The following is a 27146-nucleotide window of genomic DNA, read 5'->3' as shown; positions in this document are numbered from 1 at the left end:
ATTTCCCATGCACTATCTCATTGAATTTTCACCACAACCTGGAAAGTATGTTATACGATTACCTGAATTTTGCAGATGTTATAACTGAGGGGTAGAATCTATAATCCATAAACCTCACTATTAATCACCATGATAAACCGCCTCCTCACAACTCCCGTTTACTTTTTGTTTGTAAAATGTCTGATCCATATTCTTGGCATTGCCTGACACTTCAATCATTTGGAAAGTTAAAAACCACATATTATTATAAACTTATTAAATTGTGATTAATTTGGTAGTAATGGCAAAAAGGTTTCTTGGACAGGCCAAACATCTCAACTTCCAGAAGTGTCAAGAGAACATTAGCAGTGATGATAATAATACTTATTGAGTACTGGGCCAGGCCCACCTTTAAAGCCTGATGTTTGTTCCCATAACTGGGGTAAACCTGATACATTTTTTCAGTCTTCCAAAGTGGGAGCTCACGCATGAGAGTGAAAGAGAGAGCTATTGAAAATTATGATGGGACAACAGGCAAAATCATGACTCATGACACACAACCTAGTAAGGACCCCTATCTTAGTGTGAAATTATAGGAAGCAAAATCAAAGATGCTTATGTTATAAACTTTTAATTACGACTCTGCCACTCAACTCTCGGCTTCAAGCTATTTAGCAACTACAAATTAGAGATATGAGTAGTTAAAATGCCAAGCCCTATGTAATTCTGAATGTCCATTAAATAAGGCAAGGGTGAGAACCGATTATGATATCCTTAGGAGAGCATATGGCACACAGTGGTCACTCATTAGATGTCTGTTGAATGATTTAAATGAATGAACCAATGTTACAATGTAATGATTAACTATATAAAAGAAACTTCCAAGATGATGCACTTTCAAGAATCATCAGGCTATGTATCTTAATAGCAAATAGGTAAATAGCAGTTTTTTGTATTTCTTGCAAAGATTCTTTTCTGTAGTTAACAAAAGTAGTTCACACATTAAGGGCAGGATTGAATGGTCACTACTAGAACAATCTATTAATCATGGCCTTTGCTAGGAAAATAATCCATCGGAGCAAATGTCCATTTTTGAGCAAGGAATGGAAATGTCGAGCTTTAGCTTGATTTAACTTTCTCTTTTTTAGTCTCCAGATTTATAGCAATGGCAAATAACGGCTGGCATTACATGACAAACATACCTGGAAAAAGACCAAACGTTTATTTACCTGACACAAATAAAAAGAACAAATCTGAAATGTTTACTGCTTGGATGGATACTAAGAAGTAACATGATTAGGGGTTAATACAAAATGAACCAGATTTCTGGAAATTTAGATACAGTCATTTGTATATTGTAGATCATCTGGCCTATGAGTTTCACCATATGTATTTTTACTTTCATAATATTTATTTTGTCATTTAGTTTGAAAACAATCCTTGTACTATTATCAATATTACAAAAGTTATTCCTGTATTAAAGTTTGCTACATATATTAATTTTTAAACCTTACTTATGTCTAGGTAAAGTGGATCATATTTTTTTGTTAAGGTGCACTTAACTGAAATTCGCCTTCCAGCAAAATTTCTTATTTGTGTTTGTAAAATATTTTAAGTCTTTATATGCACTATTTAATAATGCCTAGGCCTTAACAAATTAAAATAGTAATTTACTATTTACAAATAAATGGCAAAATATGAGGAAACATTTTAAATATATTCAATAAAACAAAATTTATTTATTGTGACTAATAGGAATGTATAATATATACTACCTGTTAAGTTATTTAACATCAAAAATAGTAGACATATAACTAATTCTGAAACATAAACATGTGTTCCTGTATTCCACAATTACAAATGGTCCCCACTGCAGAAGGTTCTGGAAAATAATTTGACAACATAGCATCCAGTTTTCCAAAAAGGGTAAAAAGCAAAGCAAAAACACTCATATGGTTTCTTTAAATGACAAGAAATCTCAATTGTTTCCTTCAAATGAGCAATGGAATGACATGGGAAACCATGTTTTTTCTTTCTTTCTACCATATTATCCACAGAAAAACCACTTGAGCCTCACTGAAAAGTTCAAAAAAAAACATTTAATTTGGAATAACCTTTACATTTAAATAATGTGTTCTCAAATAAGTCACATAACCTTTCTAGGACTCAGTGTTCTAATCTAGAAGATGTGAAAGTAACTGGGTTTCGTTAGGCTCCTTCCATCTGAATAATCCTATGAGTCTACAAAATAAATGTTCCATCTTTCCACCTCTTCAACCAAGTCTAGGAAGCTTATAAGATGATTCAAAAATTAAGGCTGATAAAACATACTTTCGTTCTAAATAATGGGTAGTTGAAAAAATACCTACACATAACGCACCAAAAGAACAATGAAGAAAGGGGACACAAAGTGACAAGGACAGGAGAAGATGAAAGAAGGATTAAAAGGTAGAGTCAAAGAAAGAGAGAGTAGGAGAGAATGTGTTGCATATACTACCCAGGCAGAGAAAAACCTGACATATATGAATTTAGGAAAGTAGATTCATGGTAGACAATAGAAAGATATCAATTCATAGGCAAAGACATATAAAACAGAGAAAAAAGGAACAGGGTAATAGTGATGGGGAGAGGTTGGAAGGGAGGGAGAACTCCTTACACACACGCATACACACACACGAAGTTCAGAGAACATACAAAGAAATATGATGAGTGATAAATATTGAAATCAACACAGAATCAGACATGTGTATGAAGATCATGTGTGAGACACTTAGAGAAAAACACAGAGGCTAGCTTTAATAACATTCCCATTTTGTAGATCTTAAGGATATCATTGTTAGACTGTAAAGCTCAAAATATGTATTAGGCAAAAATGAGGATATCACTTCATGATCCTTATCCGGAGGAAGCCACAATTTAAACCAAGACCTATATTCAGCTTCAAAGCAACATTTTCCATCTCTGCTATAGAGATGCTACCCAGGCCACGGCAAGTTAACACAGTTTTGCAACAAACCCATTATAGAGTCCACCACTCCCTTAAAGGAATAGCTATATTACCTCCCATCGCTGTTTTCTCTCTTCAGTAATAAAACATAAACGTGCCAAAGTAATTGGTAAGTTGGCTAAATATACAGGGTACAGCATATTAGAGTTAGCTGTGGAGAAAGGCACCTGCCACCAGATACTGTGATAGCAGGACAGTTTTAAAGATACTGTTAAGGAATTGGCATGTTTGTACCCCAGCAACCATGACCTACTAGTTACAATTACAACACTCACTCTAGCCTTTAGATGAAGGAGTGTGCTGGAGAATACAGGGAAGGGGTCTCCATTATTTCTTCTCTCTTCTAATGACTGAGAATCTGAGGTTTAATGATGGTCAAGACTGTCTCTTGATCATCTTGACCATCTTATCCTTTTTAAGCTGTTGACTTGTGTAATGACATAAATCTGGCACTAATCATTCACTTTCTATTCTTAAATTTAAACCAAGAGGGACAGGGTGGCATAGGGATTGATAAGGGAAAAATAATTTTTCATATGACTAGTGAATAACATTCCAACTTCTATGACATTTGGTGGCAAAGATATAGTATGAAAACTATAATTTTGGGATAAGACAGATATTATGAGTGATACAGTAATGTAAGTCTACACAAGATGGTCTTAGTTTTAATTTTCTATCATAAAAAACTGACTTTTTATTCTGTTGCCGAAAAGATAAAAGCTTGACTCACGTTTCACTATTCACAAAGCTGCTATTGTATGTTTTTGAGAGTTCTCTCACGTTTCCTACAATTATAATTTTTGTGTTCCTTTTTGTAATATCAAGATGTACTGAGATACTGTGGAATATTTTGGGGCATCTTTCCTCCTTGTTCTCTTCCTATGAGGAATGATTTTATTTGTATTGTTATGTGGCTACAAAATTTAATTACTAGGAAAATACATTCCCTCCAGATGCAAGTGTCTATATGTTTACGTGGCTATTTTGAAATTATTAAAGGAAGAAACTTTACATTTTTCAGTAGGAAAAAAATTAACTCAAAAAATTTCAATAGTGTTATAGATAAAAATAAAAGATTTTTTCGCAAATACCTAGTTGCTTGAATTATAGAGATCAAAACACACATTTTGAATTTAATGCCATATAATTGGTACTCAGTTCATAAATATTTTATCAGTCATGTAAAAGATCCGTTACAAGAACTTCAGCATCATCAATTTAAAAATATAATGAATATCCTGACACAATTCAAAATTAAGTCTCTATTATTTTATTTTCAAATCATCTACATAAGGGAACTTCTCTCAGTATAACTTGTTCACACCTCTCAATTTAGTTGAGTATTGATGAATAACAAGCAATTCTTTAGAGGCAACTGTGCCATTTTTGAAAGAAGCCATTTTATATTACATGAAAATTATAGGTCTACAATATTTTCTTGGCATGGATTTTGCTCCTGGTTTAAAGGATTACAATTTGCTTTATATTTTGAATAGAACAAAGTTAACAGGTATTAAATATGCTCAATAAGGTAGTAGAACTGTAGTCAAAAGTGGATGCGAGGTTTCAAAACATCCTTGGAAGGTCAAAAGCACATATGGAGAAAGTACATATGAGGACACATAAAGTAAGAGAGAAGAAGCCTTAGGTACAGGGGGATCTGAACTTGGCAAAACCTGGAGAGCATTTGGATTAAAGATGTCATGGTATTTGGGAATAAGCAGCATGTAAAATTTGGGTACTGAAAGTTTGTAGATGAAAATTTGTGTCAATATAAAAACTACCACACAATGAATGGTCGTCCCTTAGCACTTACCTACAGGCAAAAATAAACATAAATCAAAACAATAAGTGTAGTTCTTACCTAAAGAAACTGAACCTGGTGTCTGGAAGGAATCTCAGCAGTTGGTATGAATACCTCAGAATAAAGCCCACTGCATTATAGACTTTGAAGTTCTCTTTCAACAAGAGACTCAGCTCTCTACCTTAGCACATAGAGTAAAATATCCCAGTTACAATACCCATCCAGGTACTCACAGCTTGCAGTCTTTCTATTTTCTCATTCTTAAATATAAATATATAAAGGATCACTAGCTGTATGAACAAAGTCTACAGCCCCAAAAGGGAAAATAGCATGGAAATGGACAAATTCCTTGAAAGACACAACTTAAAAAAGCTGACACACAAAGAAATAAAAATTTAACCATACCTGTATCTATTTAAAAAATGGCTCAATTATCAAAAACTTTCTCACCAAAAAAAAACCAACAATAACAAAACAAAACAAAACATAATACCCTATGCACTGATGACTTTACAACTGAATTCTTCCAAACATCTCAGGAAGAAATGATACCAGTCTTCACCAATTTATTTCAGAACAAAGAAAGAGAGCACCTCGCAACTTGTTTTATAAGACTAGTCTAACAATGCTATTAACACTTGAGAAGGATTCAAAAAAAATTACAGACCATTTCCTGCCATGAACAAAGATAAAAATCATAAACAGCATATCAGAAAACTGAATCTAGCAATCCATAAAAAGTACAAGACATCATGACCAATAGAATTTATTTCTGGAATCCCAGAGTAGTTTCACATTCCAAAAACAATGGCTGTAGTTTATCACATTCAGAGGAGAAAAATCATAGAAACATTTTAATAAATGCAGAGAAAGTATATGAATATGTTCAACACATATTCATAATTAAAACTTGAGAAACGGAACAAGGAAAAATTCCTTAATCTGATTAAGAGGATCTATAAAATGTCCTACAAGAAACATCGTATTTAATGATCAATTACTGAAAGCTTTCCACCTGAAACAGGGAATGAACCAAGGCTACCCATTATCACCACTTCTATTAAACACTGTTTTAGGGGTCCAAGTTTATGCAAAAACAATTAAAATCATAAGGATTGAAAAGAGAGAAACTTCCTCTACTTAATGACACGATTGTGTACATTAAAATAATCCAAAATGTTTTACAAACCATTAATATTAATAAGTGAATTTGGCGAGGACACTGGATGTGTGCTTAATGTAAAAAAAAATCTATTTTTATATACCAGCAACAAAAAGAAAATAAAATTTGAAATGAATCTCACTTATAAAAGGATCAAAATATCAAATATCTGGGATTAAATCTAATAAAACATGTGCAGGCCCTCTGGATTGAAAACTGCAAAATATTTCTAAAAAGGCATTCAAGAAGACCTAAATAAATGAAGGGATGTAACATTTTCACGGATTAGATTACTCAATATTGTAAAAAGTTAATTGATTTATAAATTCAACACAATTCAAATCAATATCCTGGCAGGTTTTCGTAAAAAATGACAAGTTGGTTCTAAAATTTATTTGGTAAACCAAACAACCAAAAATAGCAAAAAAAAACCACTCTGGTCTAAGAAGAATAAGGCTGGAGGATTTACACTACCAGATCCCCAATTTTTTTTTTATAACACAAGTATGTTGGGTTTGTGTGTATGTGTATATATATATATATACACACACACACACACACATACATATACGTGTATGTATGTATATATTATATGTATATATAGGTATATATATACATATATACATTGTATGTATACATGCATATATATATACACATACGTATGTGTATATATATTGAATATATACACACATACACAGTATAATCTTGTTCAATCATAAAAAGGAATGAAGTTCTGATACCTGCTACAACATGGGTGAAACTTTAAAACCTTACGAGTAAAATAATCTAGACACAAAGGGACAAAGGTAGTGTGAGTCCACTTATATGAAATATCTAGAATAGGCAAATTCATAGAGACAGAAAGTAGATTAGAGGTTACTTTTTGGGGGTGTCAGGGGTAGGGATATGGGGAGTTATTACTTAATGGTTACAGAATTTCTGTTTGGGGTAATGAAAATGTTTTAGCAATAGACAATGGTAATGGTTTCACATTGTGGATATAATAAATGACAGTGAATTATACACTTAAAATGGTTAAAATGACAGATTTTATGTTATATATATTTTACCACAATTTAAAAAGTAAATATACCAAAACCATTGATTTGTACACTTTAAAATGGGTGAATTGTATGGTATATAAATTATACCTCAATAAAGCTGTTGAAAGATGATTGTTATAAAGCCAGTGTGGTACTAGTTGAAGGACAGTGATAATCAAATGGAAGTGAATAGAGAATCCAGAACAGATTCATACATATATGTTCACTTGATTTATGAGAAAGTTGCCACAGCAGTACAGTGGGAAGAAGGCTGCCTTTCGATAAATAGTGATGGATCAACTGATGTTGCTTTTCATTATATATTCATACGCACTACTTGGTTTTAAAGAATAAGTATGCATTACTTTGATAAGCATTTTAAAATATTAGATTTAAAAAGTATCCAGGTTAGAAAGATGAAGACTCACAAGTAAGTAAATAAATAAATAGTAATAAATAAATAAAACACCTTTTGGAGAAGTTTATCACGCATTAATCAATCACTGATTAAGTCTATATTATAGGTAAGGATAAGTAATTTTGATTTATGATACTTGTTGAGCTAGACCACCTCCATCTTGCTTTAATATTGTCAGTATGTACCTGAACACTAAATTAATCGCTTCATCCATTTTCCAGTCTAATTCTTTAGAATAGTTCATATAAAGTAATAGTGGTGTATATCTTGGCATTTGGTCATTAACGTATCGTCGTTCACCATCACCATTCCTTCCATCCGCAACAAATCATACAGCCAAATCAAATGGTCAAGTTTAAAAATATATATATAACACAAATAACAAGCCACAAAACCAACCCCTCTCCCCCACCCCCACCAATTAAGCACCATGAAACAAAACAAATGCTTGCAACATTTAACACATGTGACAGGACAGATGGTCAATGTCTAACCTTTATCCACTGAAGATTTATCTGCTTGAGCTTATTTTCAAGTTTATCTTGCTCTTCTGGGCTTATGGGAGCACTTACAAGCACTGTTCCTCCAGTTTCATTTAATTGTTTTAGAATTCCCTGGCGCAGGGGCAACTCTTCTGCCAGTAACTGAAACAGACAAATGCAACAACGTTTAAAATGAATTACAGCACAATGCCAACTACTTTGTCTTTGCCTCTATTGATTAGTCTATCAAAATGAAGCAAGACTGGAGGCCCAGTGGTTCCTCAAATACCAAGTTTTCTACAGAGGACAGAGCTTGGTGGACTAAAACGCCCACTCCCAAGTAAATCAGCCCATCCTAGAAAGGATCAGGATACCTTATCCCTCAGAGATTTTTTTTCAAGAGAAAAATGTTATGTAGTATGATGAGCTCTAAAACCATACTCCAAACAGTGTCAAGAGTGTAAAAACACACCTCTCAGAAATAGAACAATCTGGACAAATTTAATCATCCTCTCAGGTATTAGGTCTCCATACTATAACATACCACTGAGTAAGAAATTGCAATATCATATTAAGAGATAACTAACTTTGAGAACATACCAGGTACCAGGCACTGTGCTAAGCTCTTCACACATACGATCTCAGTTAACTTTTATACAATAATTCTGAGGTATATCCTATTATCTTCATCTTACATAGAATGAAACTGAGACAGAGAGGTTAAATCGCAGGTCCAAGGACACAAACGAAGCAAGCAACAGAGCTGCGATTCAAACTTGGCCGGGTTCATTCAAGAACCCTTAATTTTGACACCTCCACATCCCTGAATTTCTCTTACTCATTTAACATCACATTAAAAGTGCCCTTTCCCACAACCTACAAAACTACCATAGTTTTATTAACTGTCTTTTATTTATTTGTGTCATCTATAGCTGCACTGTTCAGTACGGTACCACTTGCCACATGAGGCTATTTAAATTTAAATTAATTAACAGTCATTAAAATTAAAAACTCAATTCCTCAGTCACATCAGCTACCTTTCAAGTCCTCAAAGGCACATACAGCTAGTGGCTACTAAAACTGATAATGTACAACATAGCCATCATGACAGAAAGTTCTATCGGACAGTGCTGATCTAGATTGTCTAAGGAAAAAAGGAAATCAATGCATATTTCTTAATAAGTGAACACCACTAAACATGTCTCTTAAATGAATTATCAATTAGATTGCTATATATAACACTCAATACATTTAGGAAAGATGGATTTTCAAGAACAGACTGAGTTTATTTTTCCGTGGCATAACCGTCTTCAAATGAACTATGGACCAAAAACGTTTTATTTTTTGACTCTCAAATACCTAGTGCATTATCTGACATATAGTAGGTGCTCAATATTTGTTTATTGAACTAAGCAATATTTTTCTTTTCATACTTTATCCTCTGTTCAGGTACACATTTTTTATTTCACAGAAATAAGTAGTTGACATGGAGTCTAATTTGCATGTGCAGACCAACCGGATCAATGATAAAGAAGCAGTTCCACTTCCCTTTGATTGTGTGACCTCGTAAAATGAGGACAATAACGACCATTTTCAAAGTCTGATAAGATTAAATAAAATAGCAGATGTAAATACATCTAATACTTAGTATAAAATAGGGGATGATTAAATGTTAATTTCCCTTTCCCTTTTACCTTCCCTTCAAGAACTAAAGTAAAACAGATCCAAAAGAGTTTGTTTCCTAAAACTAAAACCATGAAAGTTCACCCATCTGCACAATCAAAGCATCTCAGTCTGGGTGGGGACTGGTGCATAGATAAGATAGGTATAAATTTCTCCATTTATTTTTATATATTTTAAAACAATAAAACTGAATAAATAAATGTAATAGAATAGATGAGTAATAAAACTTTTGAATTTTGAGATGCTGCTAAAAAAAAAAAAAAGCATCTCAGTCAGCCAGGAGAGGTAATCAGTATTAAGCAGACAGCACAGTAGGTAGACATGAAAAACCATGTGAATAAACTGGAAGTCTATTAAACCAGTATAGAAAGTGAGCCAACATCACCTCTCCAACACCACAGACAAAACAAACCAAAACAAAACATTGCTTCAGGCAAATCGAATGCCTTTAATTAAAGGCTGAAGTACTGAGACTGATTTGGCAATTAAGATCTTCCCTAAGAAATGGCATTCATTTCTATAAAGATTCTCCTCAGTTTTTGAAATTATTTGGAGCTGTGGAATTCTCCATTAAGTCTAAAATTAATTTTACCTTGGTTTAAAAAGTATCACCATGTATTTTACACACACAAGCACACACACATATATATTGCATACACACTTTTTAAAAAATACATACTCACTGGGCTAAGACAAAATAAAGTTGTGAGAAAAACTAGTAAGGAACTATCAATATCCTAATGGACAGGAAATCAATGATTAAATACATTTAAAAAAATAGATTCATGGGGCTTCCCTGGTGGCGCAGTGGTTGAGAGTCCGCTTGCCGATGCAGGGGACACGGCTTCGTGCCCCGGTCCGGGAGGATCCCACATGCCGCGGAGCGGCTGGGCCCGTGAGCCATGGCCGCTGAGCCTGCGCGTCCGGAGCCTGTGCTCCGCAACGGGAGAGGCCAAAATAGTGACAGGCCCGCGTAACGCAAAAAAAAAAAAAAAAAAAAAAATAGATTCATATACTCTTTTTTTTTTTTTCGCCCCGCCATGTGGCTTGTGGCATCTTAATTCCCTAACCAGGGCTTGAACCCAGGCCACGGTAGTGAAAGCGCAGAGTCCTAACAACTGGGCCTCATGGGAACTGCCCCTAGATTCATAAACTCTTAATACAAGTAGGCCCTGGGAGATTTTAGGAAATAAAATTACCTTGACTTCCTCAAGTTTTTCTTTCAGTTGCTGCTCATTTTCAGGTTCAAGTGGAATACTAGTAATGTTATCTGTTTCTTCCAACCATAAAACAAATTCATTTAAATCTCTTTGAAATTCTGACAAGATATCCTTTTGTTCTTCTAGCCTGGAGAAAGAAGAATAAAATTGTTATCCACAACATATTTCTCAAAATTTCTTTTTTTATTTAGGAAAACTTTAAAAACTTGCACTTTCAATAAAATAAGCCATTTTAAGATGTTAACACTATAATATTTTTAAAGAAAATTTATTCACAGAGCAATTTCAATACCTCAAAAATCTCTAAAAGGTGAGATTAAAATTGGTCAAGAAAAAAATTCTAATTTTAAAATTCCAACATTATGTTATTAAACTAGAGCAGTGTTTCTCAACCTCAGCACTACTGACATTTAGGATTAAATAACCCTTAGTTGTGAATGGGCTGTTCTGGGCATGGCAGGAAGTTTAGCAGTATCCTTGGCCTTTCCCCACTGTATGCCAGTAGCATTCCCCCAGTTTTGACAACCAAAAATGTCTTGAGGCATAGTCAAGTATCACCTGGGGGGCAAAACTGCCCCTGGTTGAGAACAACTTCACTAGAGTAAGTATCTAAAATGAAGTTGCATGTTTTAAAATGTTTAAATAAAATACATCTTTATGGGGCTTCCCTGGTGGCGCAGTGGTTGAGAATCTGCCTGCCAATGCAGGGGACATGGGTTTGAGCCCTGGTCCAGGAAGATCCCACATGCCACAGAGCAACTAAGCCCGTGCACCACAACTGAGCCCATGTGCCACAACTACTGAAGTGTGCCCTAGAGCCCGTGCTCTGCAACAAGAGAAGCCACCGCAATGAGAAGCCCGTGCACCACAACAGAGTAGCCCCCGCTCGCCGCAACTAGAGAAATCCCGCGTGCAGCAACGAAGACCCAACACAGCCAAAAATAAATAAATTAATTAATTAAAAAATATATATATATCTTTATGGAAAATTGTAAGGTAAAAGTAAAAACAAGATAATTAAATGAAAACACTAAATTACTGCATGTTAAAATGTTTTCCAAATTATGACTCATAATCCTTTTGGAGAAAAGAGGGAAACTGATTTAAAATACTTAACATATGTTGTACTAGCGGAAGTTTTTAATTATAAAAACACATACACTGTATGTTACTCAATTAGCCATAAATTTATTCTTACATATTGAATCATAACACAGCTGAGCAAAATGAGCTGCGCTTAAAATAATTTACATTTTTTTGTTTTGTTGTCTTTTGGGAACTATCAATCTCTGGTATGTAAGTTTTTAATTGAAGTATAATATACATATAGGAAAGCACACATATAACTATACAGCTCAATATAGTTTTAAAAAACGGATACACCAAATAACCAGAAAAGGAATAGAATGTTATCAGAAGCTCAGAGGCCCGCTCTTGACCCTTGCAGTCACTACCTCCAAGTGTACAGTAACCAGTCAACTTTGATTACTTTGCCTGTATGAACGTTATATATATGGAATCATATAGTCTTTCATTCAATATAATGTTTACAATCATTATTTGGGTTGTGTGTAGTTATCTTCCTCCCTATATAGTACTAAATTCTATAAATATATAATATATCTCTGTTGGTGGACATTTGAGTCATTTCCATTTGGGGGCTGTTGGGCTAATTTTTTTTTTTTGCTTCAACTTAACACATATTCATTGAGGGCTCATTTACTTCCAGTGACTCAACTGGGCATTAGAATCAAAGATAAATGTATTATGTACCTTGCCTCGAGAATCTCACAGTCCATGAGAGGAAAGAAGCATGTAAATCTAGGACTATGACGGAATATTGTAGAGCATAAGTTATTTCTGGGGCAGGGCATAGGAGATGTCCCAGAGAAGATAATGGTCTACCTGGGTCTCGAAGCATGAAAAGAGATATTATTCACAGCCTGTGCAAAGATAGGGCATTGAGAGAACTACAGTTACACTAATTCTCCAAACTCTATCTGGTTATTGGATTTGTACTGGTCTATTCTCAGTTAAGTTCTTTGCTGGGAGCTTGTCCAAAGTCTACCTGGGGCACATGAGAAGACATTCTCTTCTCTGTCTATTCTCAAAACAGTAGATCCTATAAAAACCCAAGTCATATATGGGCTCCTGTGAAAACTCAAGTCATATTATATCACCGTTGCACTCAAAACTCTTCTATTGCTTCCCAATTCATTCACATAAAAAGTCAAAGTCATTACAGCTCCCTATGAGGGTCTAGGTTTGCTCTGTTCAATATACTAGACACCTTCGCATGTGGCTACTGAACACCTGAAATGATGTAAGGGGAACTGGGGTGGGCTGTAAGTGTAAAATGCACACCAGGTTTCAAAGACTTAGTACAAAAAAAATCATCTCTGTACCTTCTACTCAGTTTTGCTGTGAACCTAAAACTGCTATAAAAAAATAAAACTATTCCAGGGGAAGGGTGGGGGGGAGGGGTAGATTGGGAGTTCGGGACTGACATGTACACACCGCTGTATTTAAAATAGATAATCAACAAGGACCTTCTGTTAAAAAAAATATTTAGACATTCACAGAAAAACAGACAAGATGAAAAGGCAGAGGGCTATGTACCAGATGAAGAAACAAGATAAAACCGCAAAAAAAACAACCAAATGAAGTGGAAATAGGCAAGCCTCCAGAAAAAGAATTCAAAATAATGATAGTGAAGATGATCCAGGATCTCGGAAAAAGAATGGAGGCAAAGATCAAGAAGATGCAAGAAATCTGTAACAAAGACCTAGGAGAATTAAGGAACAAATAAACAGAGATGAACAATACACTAACTGAAATGAAAACTACACTAGAAGGAATCAATAGCAGAATAACTGAGGAAGAAGAACAGATAAGTGACCTGGAAGACAGAATGGTAGAATTCACTGCTGCAGAACAGAATAAACAAAAATGAATGAGAAGGAATGAAGACAGCCTAACAGACCTCTGGGACAACATTAAAAGCAACAACATTGGCATTATAGGGATCCCAGAAGGAGAAGAGAGAGAGAAAGGACCTGAGAAAACACTTGAAGAGATTACAGTTGAAAATGTCCCACATGGGAAAGGAAATAGCCACCCAAGTCCAGGAAGCACAGTGAGTCCCACACAGGATAAACCCAAGGAGAAACGTGCGGAGACACAGAGTAATCAAATTGGCAAAAATTAAAGACAAAGAAAAATTATTGAAAGCAGCAAGGGAAAAATGACAAATAACACACAAGGGAACTCCCATAAGGTTAACAGCTGATTTCTCAGCAGAAACTCTACAAGCCAGAAGGGACTGGCATGACATATTTAAAGTGATGAAAGGGAAGGACCTACAACCAAGATTACTCTACCCGGCAAGGATCTCATTCAGATTCGATGGAGAAATCAAAAGCTTTACAGATAAGCAAAAGCTAAGAGAATTCAGCACCACCAAACCAGCTCTACAACAATTGCTAAAGGAACTTCTCTAAGTGGGAACCACAAGAGAAGAAAAGGACCTACAAAAACAAACCACAAACAATTAAGAAAATGGTAATAGGAACAAACATATCAATAATTACCTTAAACGTGAATGGATTAAATGCTCCAGCCGAAAGACACAGGCTCGCTGAATGGATACACATACAAGACCCATATATATGTTGTCTATAAGAGACCCACTTCAGACCTAGGGACACATACGGACTGAAGTGAGGGGATGGAAAAAGATATTCCATGCAAATGGAAATTAAAAGAAAGCTGGAGGAGCAATACTCATATCAGATAAAATAGACTTTAAAATAAAGAATGTTACAAGAGACAAGGAAGGACACTACATAATGATCAAGGGATCAATCCAAGAAGAAGATATAACAATTATAAATATATGTGCACCCAACATAGGAGCACCTAAACACGTAAGGCAACTGTTAACAGCTATAAAAGAGGAAATGGACAGTAACACAATAATAGTGAGGGACTTTAACACCTCACTTACACCAATGGACAGATCATCCAAAATGAAAATTAATAAGGAAACACAAGCTTTAAATGACACAACAGACCAGATAGATTTAATTGATATTTATAGGACATTCCATCCAAAAACAGCAGATTACACTTTCTTCTCAAGTGCACACAGAACATTCTCCAGGACAGATCACATCTTGGGTGACACATCAAGCCTCAGTAAATTTAAGAAAACTGAAATCATATCAAGCATCTTTTCTGACCACAACGCTATGAGATTAGAAATCAATTACAGGGAAAGAAATGTAAAAAACACAAACACATGGAGGCTAAACAATACGTTACTAAATAACCAAGAGATCACTGAAGAAACCAAAGAGGAAATCAAAAAATACCTACAGACAAATGACAATGAAAACACTACGATCCAAAACCTGTGGGATGCAGCAAAAGCAGTTCTAAGAGGGAAGTTTATAGCTATACAAGCCTACCTCAAGAAACAAGAAAAATCTCAAATGAACAATCTAACCTTACAACTAAAGGAACTAGAGAAAGAAGAACAAACAAAACCCAAAGTTAGCAGAAGGAAAGAAATCATAAAGATAAGAGCAGAAATAAATGAAATAGAAACAAAGGAAACAATACCAAAGATCAATAAAACTAAAAGCTGGTTATTTGAGAACATAAACAAAATTGATAAACCATTAGCCAGACTCATCAAGAAAAAGAGGGAGAGGACTAAAATCAGAAAAATTAGAAATGAAAAAGGAGAAGTTACAAAGGACACCACAGAAATACAAAGCATCCTAAGAGACTACTATAAGCAACTCGATGCCAATAAAATGGACAACCTGGAGGAAATGGACACATTTTTAGAAAGGTATAACCTTCAAGACTGAACCAGAAAGAAATAGAAAATATGAACAGACCAATCACAAGTAATGAAATTAAACTGTGATTAAAAATCTTCCAACAAACAAAAGTCCCGCACCAGATGGCTTCACAGGTGAATTCTATCAAACATTTAGAAGAGCTAACACCCATCCTTCTCAAACTCTTCCAAAAAACTGTGGAGGAAAGAACACTCCCAAGCTCATTCTATGAGGCCACCATCACCGTGATACAAAAATCAGACAAAGATACTATAAAAAAAGAAAATTACAGACCAATATCACTGATGAATACAGACACAAAAATCCTCAACAGAATACTAGCAAACAGAATCTAACAGCACATTAAAAGGATCATACAGCATGATCAAGTGGGATTTATCCCAGGGATGCAAGGATTCTACAATATACACAAATCAATCAATGTGATACACCATATTAACAAACTGAAGAATAAAAACCACATGATCATCTCAATAGATGTAGAAAAAGCTTTTAACAAAATTCAACACCCATTTATGATAAAAACTCTCCAGAAAGTGGGCACAGAGGGAACCTACCTCAATATAATAAAGGCCATATATGACAAACCCACAGCAAACATCATTCTCAATGGTGAAAAACTGAAAGCATTTCCTCTAAGATCAGGAACAAGACAAGGATGCCCACTCTCACCACTATTATTCAGCATAGTTTTGGAAGTCCTAGCCATGGCAATCAGAGAAGAGAAAGAAATAAAAGAATACAAATTGGAAAAGAAGAAGTAAAACTGTCACTGTTTGTAGATGACATGACACTGTACATATAGAATCTGAAAGATGCCACTAGAAAACTACTAGAGCTAATCAATGAATTTGGTAAAGTTGCAGGCTAGAAAATTAATGCACAGAAATCTCTTGCATTCCTATACACTAATGATGAAAAATCTGAAAGAGAAATCAAGGAAACGTTCTCATTTACCATTGCAACAAAAAGAATAAAATACCTAGGAATAAATATCTAGGGAGACAAAAGACCTGTATGCAGAAAACTATAAGACAATGATGAAAAAAATTAAAGATGATACAAACAGTTGGAGAGTATACCATGTTCTTAGATTGGAAGAATCAATATTGTGAGAATGACTATACTACCCAAAGCAATCTACATATTCAACGCAATCCCTATCAAATTACCAATGGCTTTTTTTACAGAACTAGAACAAAAAATCTTAATTTGTATGGAGACACAAAAGACCCCGAATAGCCAAGCAGTCTTGAGGGAAAAAAACTGGAGCTGGAAGAATCAGACTCCCTGACTTCAGACTATAGCACAAAGCTACAGTAATCAAGACAGTATGGTACTGGCACAAAAACAGAAATATAGATCAATGGAACAGGATAGAAAGCCCAGAGAGAAACCCACGCACCTATGGTCAACTAATCTATGACAACAGAGGCAGGGATATACAATCAGAAAAGGCAGTGTCTTTAATAAGTGGTGCTGGGAAAACTGGACAGCTACATGTAAAAGAAGGAAATTAGAACACTCCCTAACACCATACACAAAAATAAACTCAAAATGGATTAGAGACCTAAATGTAAGACCAGACACTATAAAACTCTTAGAGGAAAACGTGGGAAGAACACTCTTTGACATAAATCACAGCAAGATCTCTTTTGATCCACCTCCTAGAGTAATGGAAATAAAACCAGAAATAAACAAATGGGACCTAATGAAACTTAAAAGCTTTTGCAAAGCAAAGGAAACTACAAACAAGAGGAAAAGATAACCCTCAGAATGGGAGAAAATATTTGCAAACGAATCAATGGCCAAAGGATTAATCTCTAAAACATATAAACAGCTCAAGCAGCTCAATATTAAAAAAACAAACAACCCAATCCAAAAATGCGCAGAAGACCTAAATAGTCGTTTCTCCAAAGAAGACATACAGATGGCCAAGAAGCACATGAAAAGCTGCTCAACATCACTAATTATTAGAGAAATGCAAATCAAAACTACAATTAGGTATCACCTCACACCAGTTAGAATGGGCATCATCAGAAAATCTACAAACAACAAATGCTGGACAGGGTGTGGAGAAAAGGGAACCCTCTTGCACTGTTGGTGGGAATGTAAATTGATACAGCCACTATGGAGAACAGTATGGAGGTTCCTTAAAAAACTAAAAATAGAATTACTATATGACCCAGCAATGCCACTCCTGGGCATATACCCAGAGAAAACCATAATTCAAAAGGACACATGCACCCCAATGTTCACTGCAGCAATATTTACAATAACCAGGTCATGGAAGCACCTGAATGCCCATCGACAGACGACTGGATAAAGAAGATGTGGTACATATATACAATGGAATATTACTCAGCCATAAGAAGGAATGAAATTGGGTCACTGTAGAGACGTGGATGAATCTAGAGACTGTCATAGAGAGTGAAGTAAGTCAGAAAGAGAAAAACAAATATCGTATATTAATGCATGTATGTGGAACCTAGAAAAATGGTACAGATGAACCAGTTTGCAGGGCAGCAATTGAGATACAGATGTAGGGAACAAACATGGACACCAAGGAAGGAAGTGGTGGGCTGGGTCATGGTGGTGTGATGAATTGGGAGATTGGGATTGACATATATACACTAATATGTATAAAATGGATGACTAATAACCTACTGTATAAAAAATAAATAAAATTCAAAAAAAATAGAACATCTCATTAGTATATTTAATATCATGTACAAGTCAACATAATATTTTTAATATACTGGGTTAAATAAAATGTATTCATTTCACCTGTTTCTACTCTTTCTTAAATGTGGCAATTAGAAAATTTAAAATTACATACGAGGCTCACCTTATTTTTCTATTAAAAAGCACTGATCTATAAAATCTGCTGATACCCTTTCTCTTTACTTCTCTGACCTCATTTCCATCTACTCTCCCTTCTTCTTATCCTTCTTGAGACCCACTTGCTGTGCTCCTGAAATACACTAGATGCATCCCCGCTTCTAAGCTTTTGTACTTGCTGGTTTTTTCTGCCTAGAATGACCTTCCCTCACAAATCAAACGTGGCTGGTTCCCTCACCTCCTGCAGGTCTTTCTTGATGACCCTACTTAAAATCCCACCTCTTCCCTCAAATTTCTGTTCTTTCTCCCTGGTTTATCTTTCTCTTTAGTTCTTAAAACTAACATATACTATAATTTGGTTATTTTGTATATTGTCTATCCCACACACAGGAAATTAAGCTCTCTGAGGGCAAAGATTTTGTCTGTTTTACTTACTACTGTTACCTTTTCTCCTGAAACAATGCCTGGCACAGAATAGATGCTAAATAAATAAGTGTTGCGTGAATGAATGACTTCTGCCTTCATTCTTTTCAATCTTGTGTTCCTGTTTTAAAAGAATCTTTCTCATTCTTTGCAATATTCGTTCTAAAACATGATCTAATTTACTCACCAAAGTGCACTACAGTATTCCATCAAATGAAAGACACCTTCAGTTGCAAGTCATTATAGTACCATTGTAAGTACTACCAGGATGTGAGTTGGAGTGGGCAACGGTGCTGATTACATGATGACACTTATTACTTAGAGGTTTTATTTTATTAAGAAATTGTTCTTTTAGGTTTATGTATATTTTTGTCTTATGTTCCTCTTGAAGATGCATAAATAGTAAAATACAAGTGAAAAAATTGGTGTGGTATTCTTAAAACTTCCTCATATTTAGAGTCTGAGTCTCCTATGGCACTTTTCCCTTTAAAGTAACTGATGTCTTTTTCCCTACACAAGGTCATCTTCTGTGGTATCGAGAGTATTGGCAATGTAGCACTTCTTAACAGGGCTCTACTACTGCTTCTTGGATTTTCTTCTAAATCACATGTGTCCTGGCCAGCAGAAATTGTAAAACCCATCCGGATTTCAGTGATATTAATGTGATAAAATGTGCCACTTAGAATGAAATTTGGTTAGTTTGCATAGCCTCCCACCACTGATGTAATGACTTAGGTTCTTTTGGCTGCTACCAAATTGCTGGTTGTTTCAGGATTAAAAAAATAAAGATTCATAATGTAGTGACAGTTTACGGTTACCTTTAGTTTATAATTATGAATGAATATCATCATCGGCATCATCTGCCTGATGCGTGAGCTTATTTTCTGTTAATAGAGTCATTAAAGGTTTGGCATTAATTTCCATGGGAACTAGTGTATGATTATATGAGTTTTTGCCAAAAACAAATACTTTGGCTCTTTTTGTAAAGTAAGGATGCCTACATCAATGTCTAATGTTGACATTAATGGTTATTGAAGTATTTGAGATTTAGGGAGGAAGGGTCAAAAGAGGAAGCCGGTGAAGTGGCTTGAGGCAGGGTTATGAAGTGGCTAGAGTGTTTTGCTTTAACCTCTAGGTGATGAAATACTCCAATTTTTTGAGTAGAGAAAGATTTATTTCATCCACTCACTCTGGCTACTCTGTGGAGAATGGATGTGGGCAAGGGAGGTATGACGAGAGCCCTGAGTTCTAAAGGGCAGGTTCAAATGGCTGCTAATCAGAGACAAGGGAGGAGCAGTCAAGAAACAATAGTGCAGCCCTGGGGGCAGGGTCCTGATTGCCCCTCAAGGGATACACATAACAATATCTTTGAGCTCTTCTGCAGAACTAAAACCCCCACCAAATGGAAGATGTTAACTACTTGATGAAGCATTCTTCATTCCAGAGAAAGGCACAGTTGGCCCATCATCACCTGACCCCAGAAGATCTCTGGATTGAAGGAACGCAGGCTCTGCAGGCACCCTGCTCCTTATCAGCAACCCCGCCCCCTTGACTGTAACGCTCCTCACAAGCCCCACCCCTGCCCCGAGTTGGGACACACAGTTGTGAGGACATTAGCCCACTGTGGCCTCCTGGCAAAGCAATAAAGCTATTCTTTTCTACTTCACCCGAAACCCTGTCTCTGAGATTTAATTCACTGTCAGGGTACAGAGGCCGGTTTCAGCTTCAGAATCAACTATGAGACAATTGAGACCAAGGTGATAGGCAAGGTGATAAAGTAATGAAGGTCCAAATCATGAAGATGTAGCCAGGGACTAGGAAGACAGGATGTTTAAAATGTAGGAGATTCAACAGGACTTGTGGATAAAAGGAGAGAGATTAGCATTAGTAGCTAACAATTATTAAGCACTTTCTATATGCAGCCACTGAATCGAGTACCAAGTTGTCACATTACTATTGTGAGATGGGTACTTGTCTTTCCTCATCTACAGATGAAAGAAAATGAGGCTTAGTATTCTCCCCAAGATCAAAGAGCTAATAAGTGGTCAATCCAGCATTCAGTCCTGGGTCATCTAGGTCCAGAGTCTGTGCTCTTCACCTGTTCAACCTATTACACCTGGTCTAGGCGTGAGCCCACCTTATCTGGCTGAACAGACAGTATTTACTCCAGCTGAGAGTACATTTAATTGTATCAGATATTTAAGGGAAATTACTAGTTTCAAAAATAGAGAGTTCTTGAGCTCAGGGGAGAGAGGAGGGCTGGAAATATGGAATTCAGAGTCATCAGCATTGAGTTGGAGGATAAAACATAGTAAACTAGCATTTGAACTAATAATGCACACTTCACATTTGGCATCTTCTGAGTCCATTCTTTCTTCACTTCTAGGTTAATGATAGACAATTCCCCCACCTGCTTATTTAAATTGAAAAAAAATAAAATAAAAGAAGAAAAAGCCCATTTCACAGTCATTCATTGATTTCCTATGCACAGGTAACCTGCGGCTCCTGCCCGTCCCCCACCCTCCCTCTTTGACATGAAAAGCCAAAGGAATGCCTCAGGTGTTCCTCTGGCCCCTGCAAAGGCTACACAGATCTGCGAAGGAGTTCTTCAGCTCAACAAATATTCAGCTGAAGGAGAACACGGTTTTCCCTTCCTGCAGTCTTCATACTGTTTTTTTAGTGATTATCCTGAAGCCCCTACCTTTGACTTCAGAGAGATGTAAGGGGTGATGTAAGGTGGGCAGCCACCCCCACCATAGACACTGCACTCCCCACAAAGCTAACTACCCCATCTCACCTGAGTCCTCTTAACATTGATCTGGACAGGGGGTACCGAGGAGGTTGGAAATCACTGACAGTAGACATAATACTACTGCTACTTCTCAGCAAACCTTAGGGGGAAGTGGCTGGTCTCAACTGCTGGCAGCTTGCTTTAGAATGTGGGATAGCACCGTTTTTCCTCAGACTCTGGACTGAGAAGCAATTCTGGAAGAGGAACAATCCCACTATAGACATCTTTTATTCGTTTAGCAGTTCTAAGCCAGTTCAAATCCTTGGGTCTAGGTTTCAAGGGTATTTGTCAGTCTACCTCATCTTTCTCTCTGTTCTACTCTCTTTGCAAATCTTTGTCTCCTTTAGTATTTGACTCTAGATCATCTTGCATGGTGTCCCATATACTGAGAGCAACCTTATTTCTATCAATCTTCCTCATCTTAGTTAAGTAAAGCCATGTTAAAATCCAACTACACTTGTAAAACCTAGACAGATGGGTAAGACTTTTCTCAACCTTCATCTAGAAACTGATAATTTCAGGGAAGAAAAAAATCCAAAACTAAACAAAAGATTGAAGAGCAGGAAAGAGTAATATCAAACCAAAAATAGAAAAATTCCAAACGTAGAATAAAACTCTAAAAGCAAATACCTCTACCTCCACTTCAAACATATCTCAAATTAATTACCTGCATATTTTTTCCTTTCAAAAATATCCAGCCAAGAATAAGAGTGGAGATATACTTATTCATTGTAATTAAGATTTATATATTTAATTGGGATCAAACTCTATACAAACATTGTATACCTAGTCATTTAATATGCTACTGTATTTCCTTAGGTCATTATTTATTATTTGAAAAATTGATTTTTAAGATCTGAGTAATAAGCCATATATAAGTACACCATATTTTACCATTGTTCTGTTACTTCGCATTTAGTTTGGTTCCAATTTTTCATTATAATAAATAACCCTATAACAAATACATTTGTTTATGTGCTTTGGCTCATCTATCTGCTAATTTCCGTGGAATAAGGAAGAAAAGCTAACAATGAGAATACTAAGAATTTAGATACACATTGCTAAATTTCTTTGCAATGCTGGTACTAAGAATACATATACACTTCCACCAACAATTATAAAGTATAAATTAAAAAAAAGTTATAAAATATGAAAGTCAACGGATTTATCACTACCGAGCATTAAAATTTATATACTTGATAAAAGAAAAATAGTTTGTCATGGTTTTTTTTTACATTTCATATTAATAGAAAAATTAAACAATTTTGTATACATGTGTATATTTGTCATTTGTTTCTACTGTCAGTCGTCTGCTGTGTCTGTTGCCCATTTTGCCTCAGTGTTTTCTTATTTGTTTGTAAGGGCTCTTTTCACATTATCTTAAAAATATATTTATTGAGAATACTTTTATAGCTTCCCTTTTACCTTCTTTAAAAATATTTTTTCTTCTTTCTAAATAAAATTTTTTCAATTTCTTTCATTGATACTACTCTGAAAATTGTGACCACCCCACAATTGTTGAGATATTTGCCTTTATTCTGGATCCTTATACGTTCACTAAAAAAAACAAAAAACAACCAAACCAAAAAACCTAACTGGATACTCCCCTAGTGGTGCAGTGGTTAAGAATCCACCTGCCAATGCAGGGGCGTGGGTTCCATCCCAGGTCCGGGAGCATCCCACATGCCGCAGAGCAACTAAGCCCGTGCACCACAACTACTGAGCCTGTGCTCTAGAGCCCACATGCCGAAACTGCCGAGCCTATGTGCTGCAACGACTGAAGCCTGCACGCCTGGAGTCTGTGCTCTGCAACAAGAGAAGCCACCACAATGACAAGCCCGCGCACCACAACGAAGAGTAGCCCCCTCTCGCTGCAACTAGAAAAAGCCCGTGTGCAGCAACGAAGACCCAACGCAGCCATAAATAAATAAATAAATATTTAAAAAACTAACTGCTTAATCCATTTTAAATTTATATAGTTGAGTTTCTGACCTTGAAGGGTTTTTCAGAAATTGGTATTTTTTTCCCAGCACAATCTATTCTCTATTGATTTGTGGTGATTTCTTCATTATATTTTGTGTTTTACATGCAATAAGGTTCTTTTTGCAGATATACCACAGATTTTTGTGACAGCAATACACTACTTCAACCACTGCAGCTTGAAAGTATGTCTAATTCCTGGTAGGTTAAACCCCCCTCTTACCTTAGCTATTCTAATTTATGTACCACAAAGTATCATTTGGTCAAATTACAAAATAAATTTCATTGGGGACTTTGGTAGGGATTCCATTAAATCAATAAATTAATTTGTGTAGAACTACTGTCTTTCCAGCATAAATCTGCTAAATTTTCTATGTTTACAGTGTATTTGGACACTGAGAGTATCTGGGACTCATCTGTGCACTATAAATAATTAAGTATGTTTTCTAATTAACCTTCAGCATCAGTTTGAAAGGCAGTGACTTGCATATGATTTTATGGATAGTAACTGTACACTAATTTGGAAAAGTCTTAAGAACTCCCAGATAGAATAAATCATCACTTAAAAAGTAAAAGCTTTGGCTAAGCTATTTGCTATAATCTTTCTTTTCACACAATGTTTGTAGAAAACTTTTTGTTGATGATTTAATTTCTTAAAGAGTACAGCATCTTTTTAAATATGAAAACATTTGGTAGTCATTTCTTGTCTAGGTTTTTTTATACTTTGAAATATAAAAAAAGATGGCGCACAAATCCCACCGGGACCCTGTTATAATCTGCTCTTTCAAGTGCATGTGTTTTCTGAAATTTCAAAAGCCTTGGTTTGAAGTTTTAAAAGCTGCAATTTGAATTTATGTATTCAGATGACTGCAGAAAAGCTAAGGAACGCAGTTTGCATTTCCAGGCTTGTCTCGACAGAACGGTTTAAACGTGCTTTATATTGGCATTCATCACATGAAGTGTTATTTCTTTGTTTACCTACTCGCTTAATGCTTATGGTAGGATTTATTCAGGCATGTGGTAATAATAATAATGAATGGGATATTTAACATCACCCATCTGCAATTAAGTGCTAAATATTTTACTTTTAGAGGCATTTCAATACATTTAGCTACTTTTTTTTTAAAAAAAAGAATGGCTTCTGTTTGAAATATTGGCTCTGTAGCCATTTACATTATAAATGCTCTTAATGCAATTGAAGGAAGCACATATTATGATGGGGAGAGATTTGCATACTCAGAAAGGAAGAGTTACCGATGTGTTGCTAAATTCAATGAATTTAACATTAATTCTAAATGAACATTTTCCGTGGGGCTGCTCTTACGGTAAGAGGTAAAGACTGCCAAATCACGTGACATGATTTTAGAAGAGGAGGGTCTACCTAGTGTTTCAGGCCAAATGCTAGGTATTTTCACATTTGAATCTCTTTTAACACGCAATACATCATGTGTATTGTCTCCCTAATATTCCCAATGAAGAAATTGAAGCCCAGAGATTTATATACCATATATATCCAAGTATAACGTGACTCTCTATCCTATTTTCCAAATGAGAAGTTCCTAAGTTTCTGATCAAATGTAACATAGAAACTTTGGAAAACATAGATAGAATCATCACCCATCTACATATAATGCTTAATTCAATAATTTGATGGTGCATACTAATTTGAAATCATATAACATATTACATTAGAAAGACCACTAATTTAAAATTATATAACATTAGAAAGATCACACTTCCCCATTCATAGTTTATACAACAATTGTGGCAACATTCTTCACACGCATCTTCAACACTGGATCTGTCATTCTGAGGGATGCACTCTTTGAGTTATCTAATTCAGTTTTCTAAGCAGTGTCATCTTCACTTACACCCATGTGGCTTGAGGTACAGTACTGCTGAAGCCACGTGTAATGTTCTACTGGAAATTTTATTCCAAGCCACAAACACACATTTACGTACAGAAGACAGTTTTATGTTATGTAAAGACAGTTTTTCTTTTCTCTGTGCCATATGTCCATGAGCTACACGAGGCAACCACTTACTGAGTGGCTTTTAAAATAATCTTTCCGGAGTTTGTTTACAATGGCATTCAACTCATGAAATTGTGATGTCATACCACCAAAGTTAATCACTACTTCTGTTAAACTTGTTTTCTTCCTGTATCAAGTGACTGCTACAAGCCACCAAAATAAGCACAAACTGAGATTATGCCAATATGTCTTTCCCAGACAGTACTTTGTTGTTTTGCGCAAAATAAAACAAGTGAGTGTCTTATAATTTGAGAAACTCTAGAAAGATTCAAATATAAAGGTGTCTCTTAAGGAAAAAAAAAGCATTCATGCTTAGGCACACATAGTAACTTCTCCAAGTCATACTGTCTAGAGGGCACTGTTAGCACCAGAACCCAGGCATCGACTCGATTTTTAAACCAACATACCTCCCAAATCTGGTTAGTACACAAGTCACACAATCAGACATTCATTCATTTTGCCTAGTTTGTTCTTTATAAAAATGAAGTGCAACTGAGAGGCATAACATATCAAGGTTCCTCAGGCATTTACTCCTCAATATTAAGGAAAACATTAGTAACTTGTGGGTAGATGTGAAGAATGAAAAGGGAAATCATGGAGCTTAGCAGTGAGAGTTCCTGAAAGGAAAAAAAAAAAAAAGTTCAAACCTAAGCCCTGAAAGTTATTAGTTGAGTGTGTGAACCTGGGCAAGTTACTTAACCTCTATAGGCCTCAATTTCCTCATCTTAAAATGGGGACAATAAACACTTCATATTGTGGTTGTTTGGATTAAATTTGCTTTCAGAAACTCCAGTTTTAGCCTACTGCTTTCACTAATGGTATTCAACAAATGATAGAGAAAATATAAAAAGTTTTGTCTTTTTTTTGTTTAAAAGGGAGACTCTGGATACTGAACTGCTATTTCTATCTCAGAATTTTGCCTAAGCCAACATACTTATATACATAAAAGTATTTATAAAGCATGTATGAGGAGGACTCGTATAAAGCATTATCAGGAGGACTATGTGAAATTGAGCTTTTTGATGAGCCAGTTGACAGCTCTATTTCTTTCTTCTGACAAGCTTCCTTGACAAATTTTTTTGGGGAAAGACAATTAGAGTCAAAATGCTAATCTATGAGTAAATGTGCCACCAGATGAGACTACTTCTAGGCAACGTAAACGTATGGTTACAATGCAACAAAACACCTTTCAAAGGTCTCCTAGTGTCCAATGATATGGCGATGACTGTAGGTAACAATCTTTGCCCTGATGAAGCTTACATTCCAGAAAATAAACAAGATAAAGAAGTGAAAAATATCGATTGTGGCAAAGCGGTAAGTGCTACAGAGGGAAAAAATGAAGCTGGAAGAAAGGGAATATTGAGTGGAGCTGGAGGGTGGCTGCAGTTTTGTAAAGGGTGATCAGA

At 35.6% G+C, this 27146-nt stretch overlaps 1 protein-coding gene across 1 annotated transcript in view; it reads right to left on the bottom strand.

Annotated features, from left to right (window-relative positions):
• DMD (dystrophin) overlaps positions 1-27146 on the bottom strand; it is a 2123521-nt gene that overhangs the window by 822428 nt on the left and 1273947 nt on the right. Inside the window, exons 46-47 of the mRNA XM_060138437.1 lie at positions 10781-10928; positions 7911-8060 (exon numbers count right to left, since the gene is read on the bottom strand). Coding sequence (XP_059994420.1) covers positions 7911-8060; positions 10781-10928 — 298 coding nt within the window. The remainder of the gene's footprint in view (positions 1-7910; positions 8061-10780; positions 10929-27146) is intronic.

Source organism: Lagenorhynchus albirostris, chromosome X (genome assembly GCF_949774975.1).
Source record: "Lagenorhynchus albirostris chromosome X, mLagAlb1.1, whole genome shotgun sequence".
NCBI classification, from domain to species: domain Eukaryota; kingdom Metazoa; phylum Chordata; class Mammalia; order Artiodactyla; family Delphinidae; genus Lagenorhynchus; species Lagenorhynchus albirostris.
The sequence above is the reverse complement of the archived record's forward strand: the minus strand, read 5'-3'. Positions and strand labels throughout refer to the sequence as shown.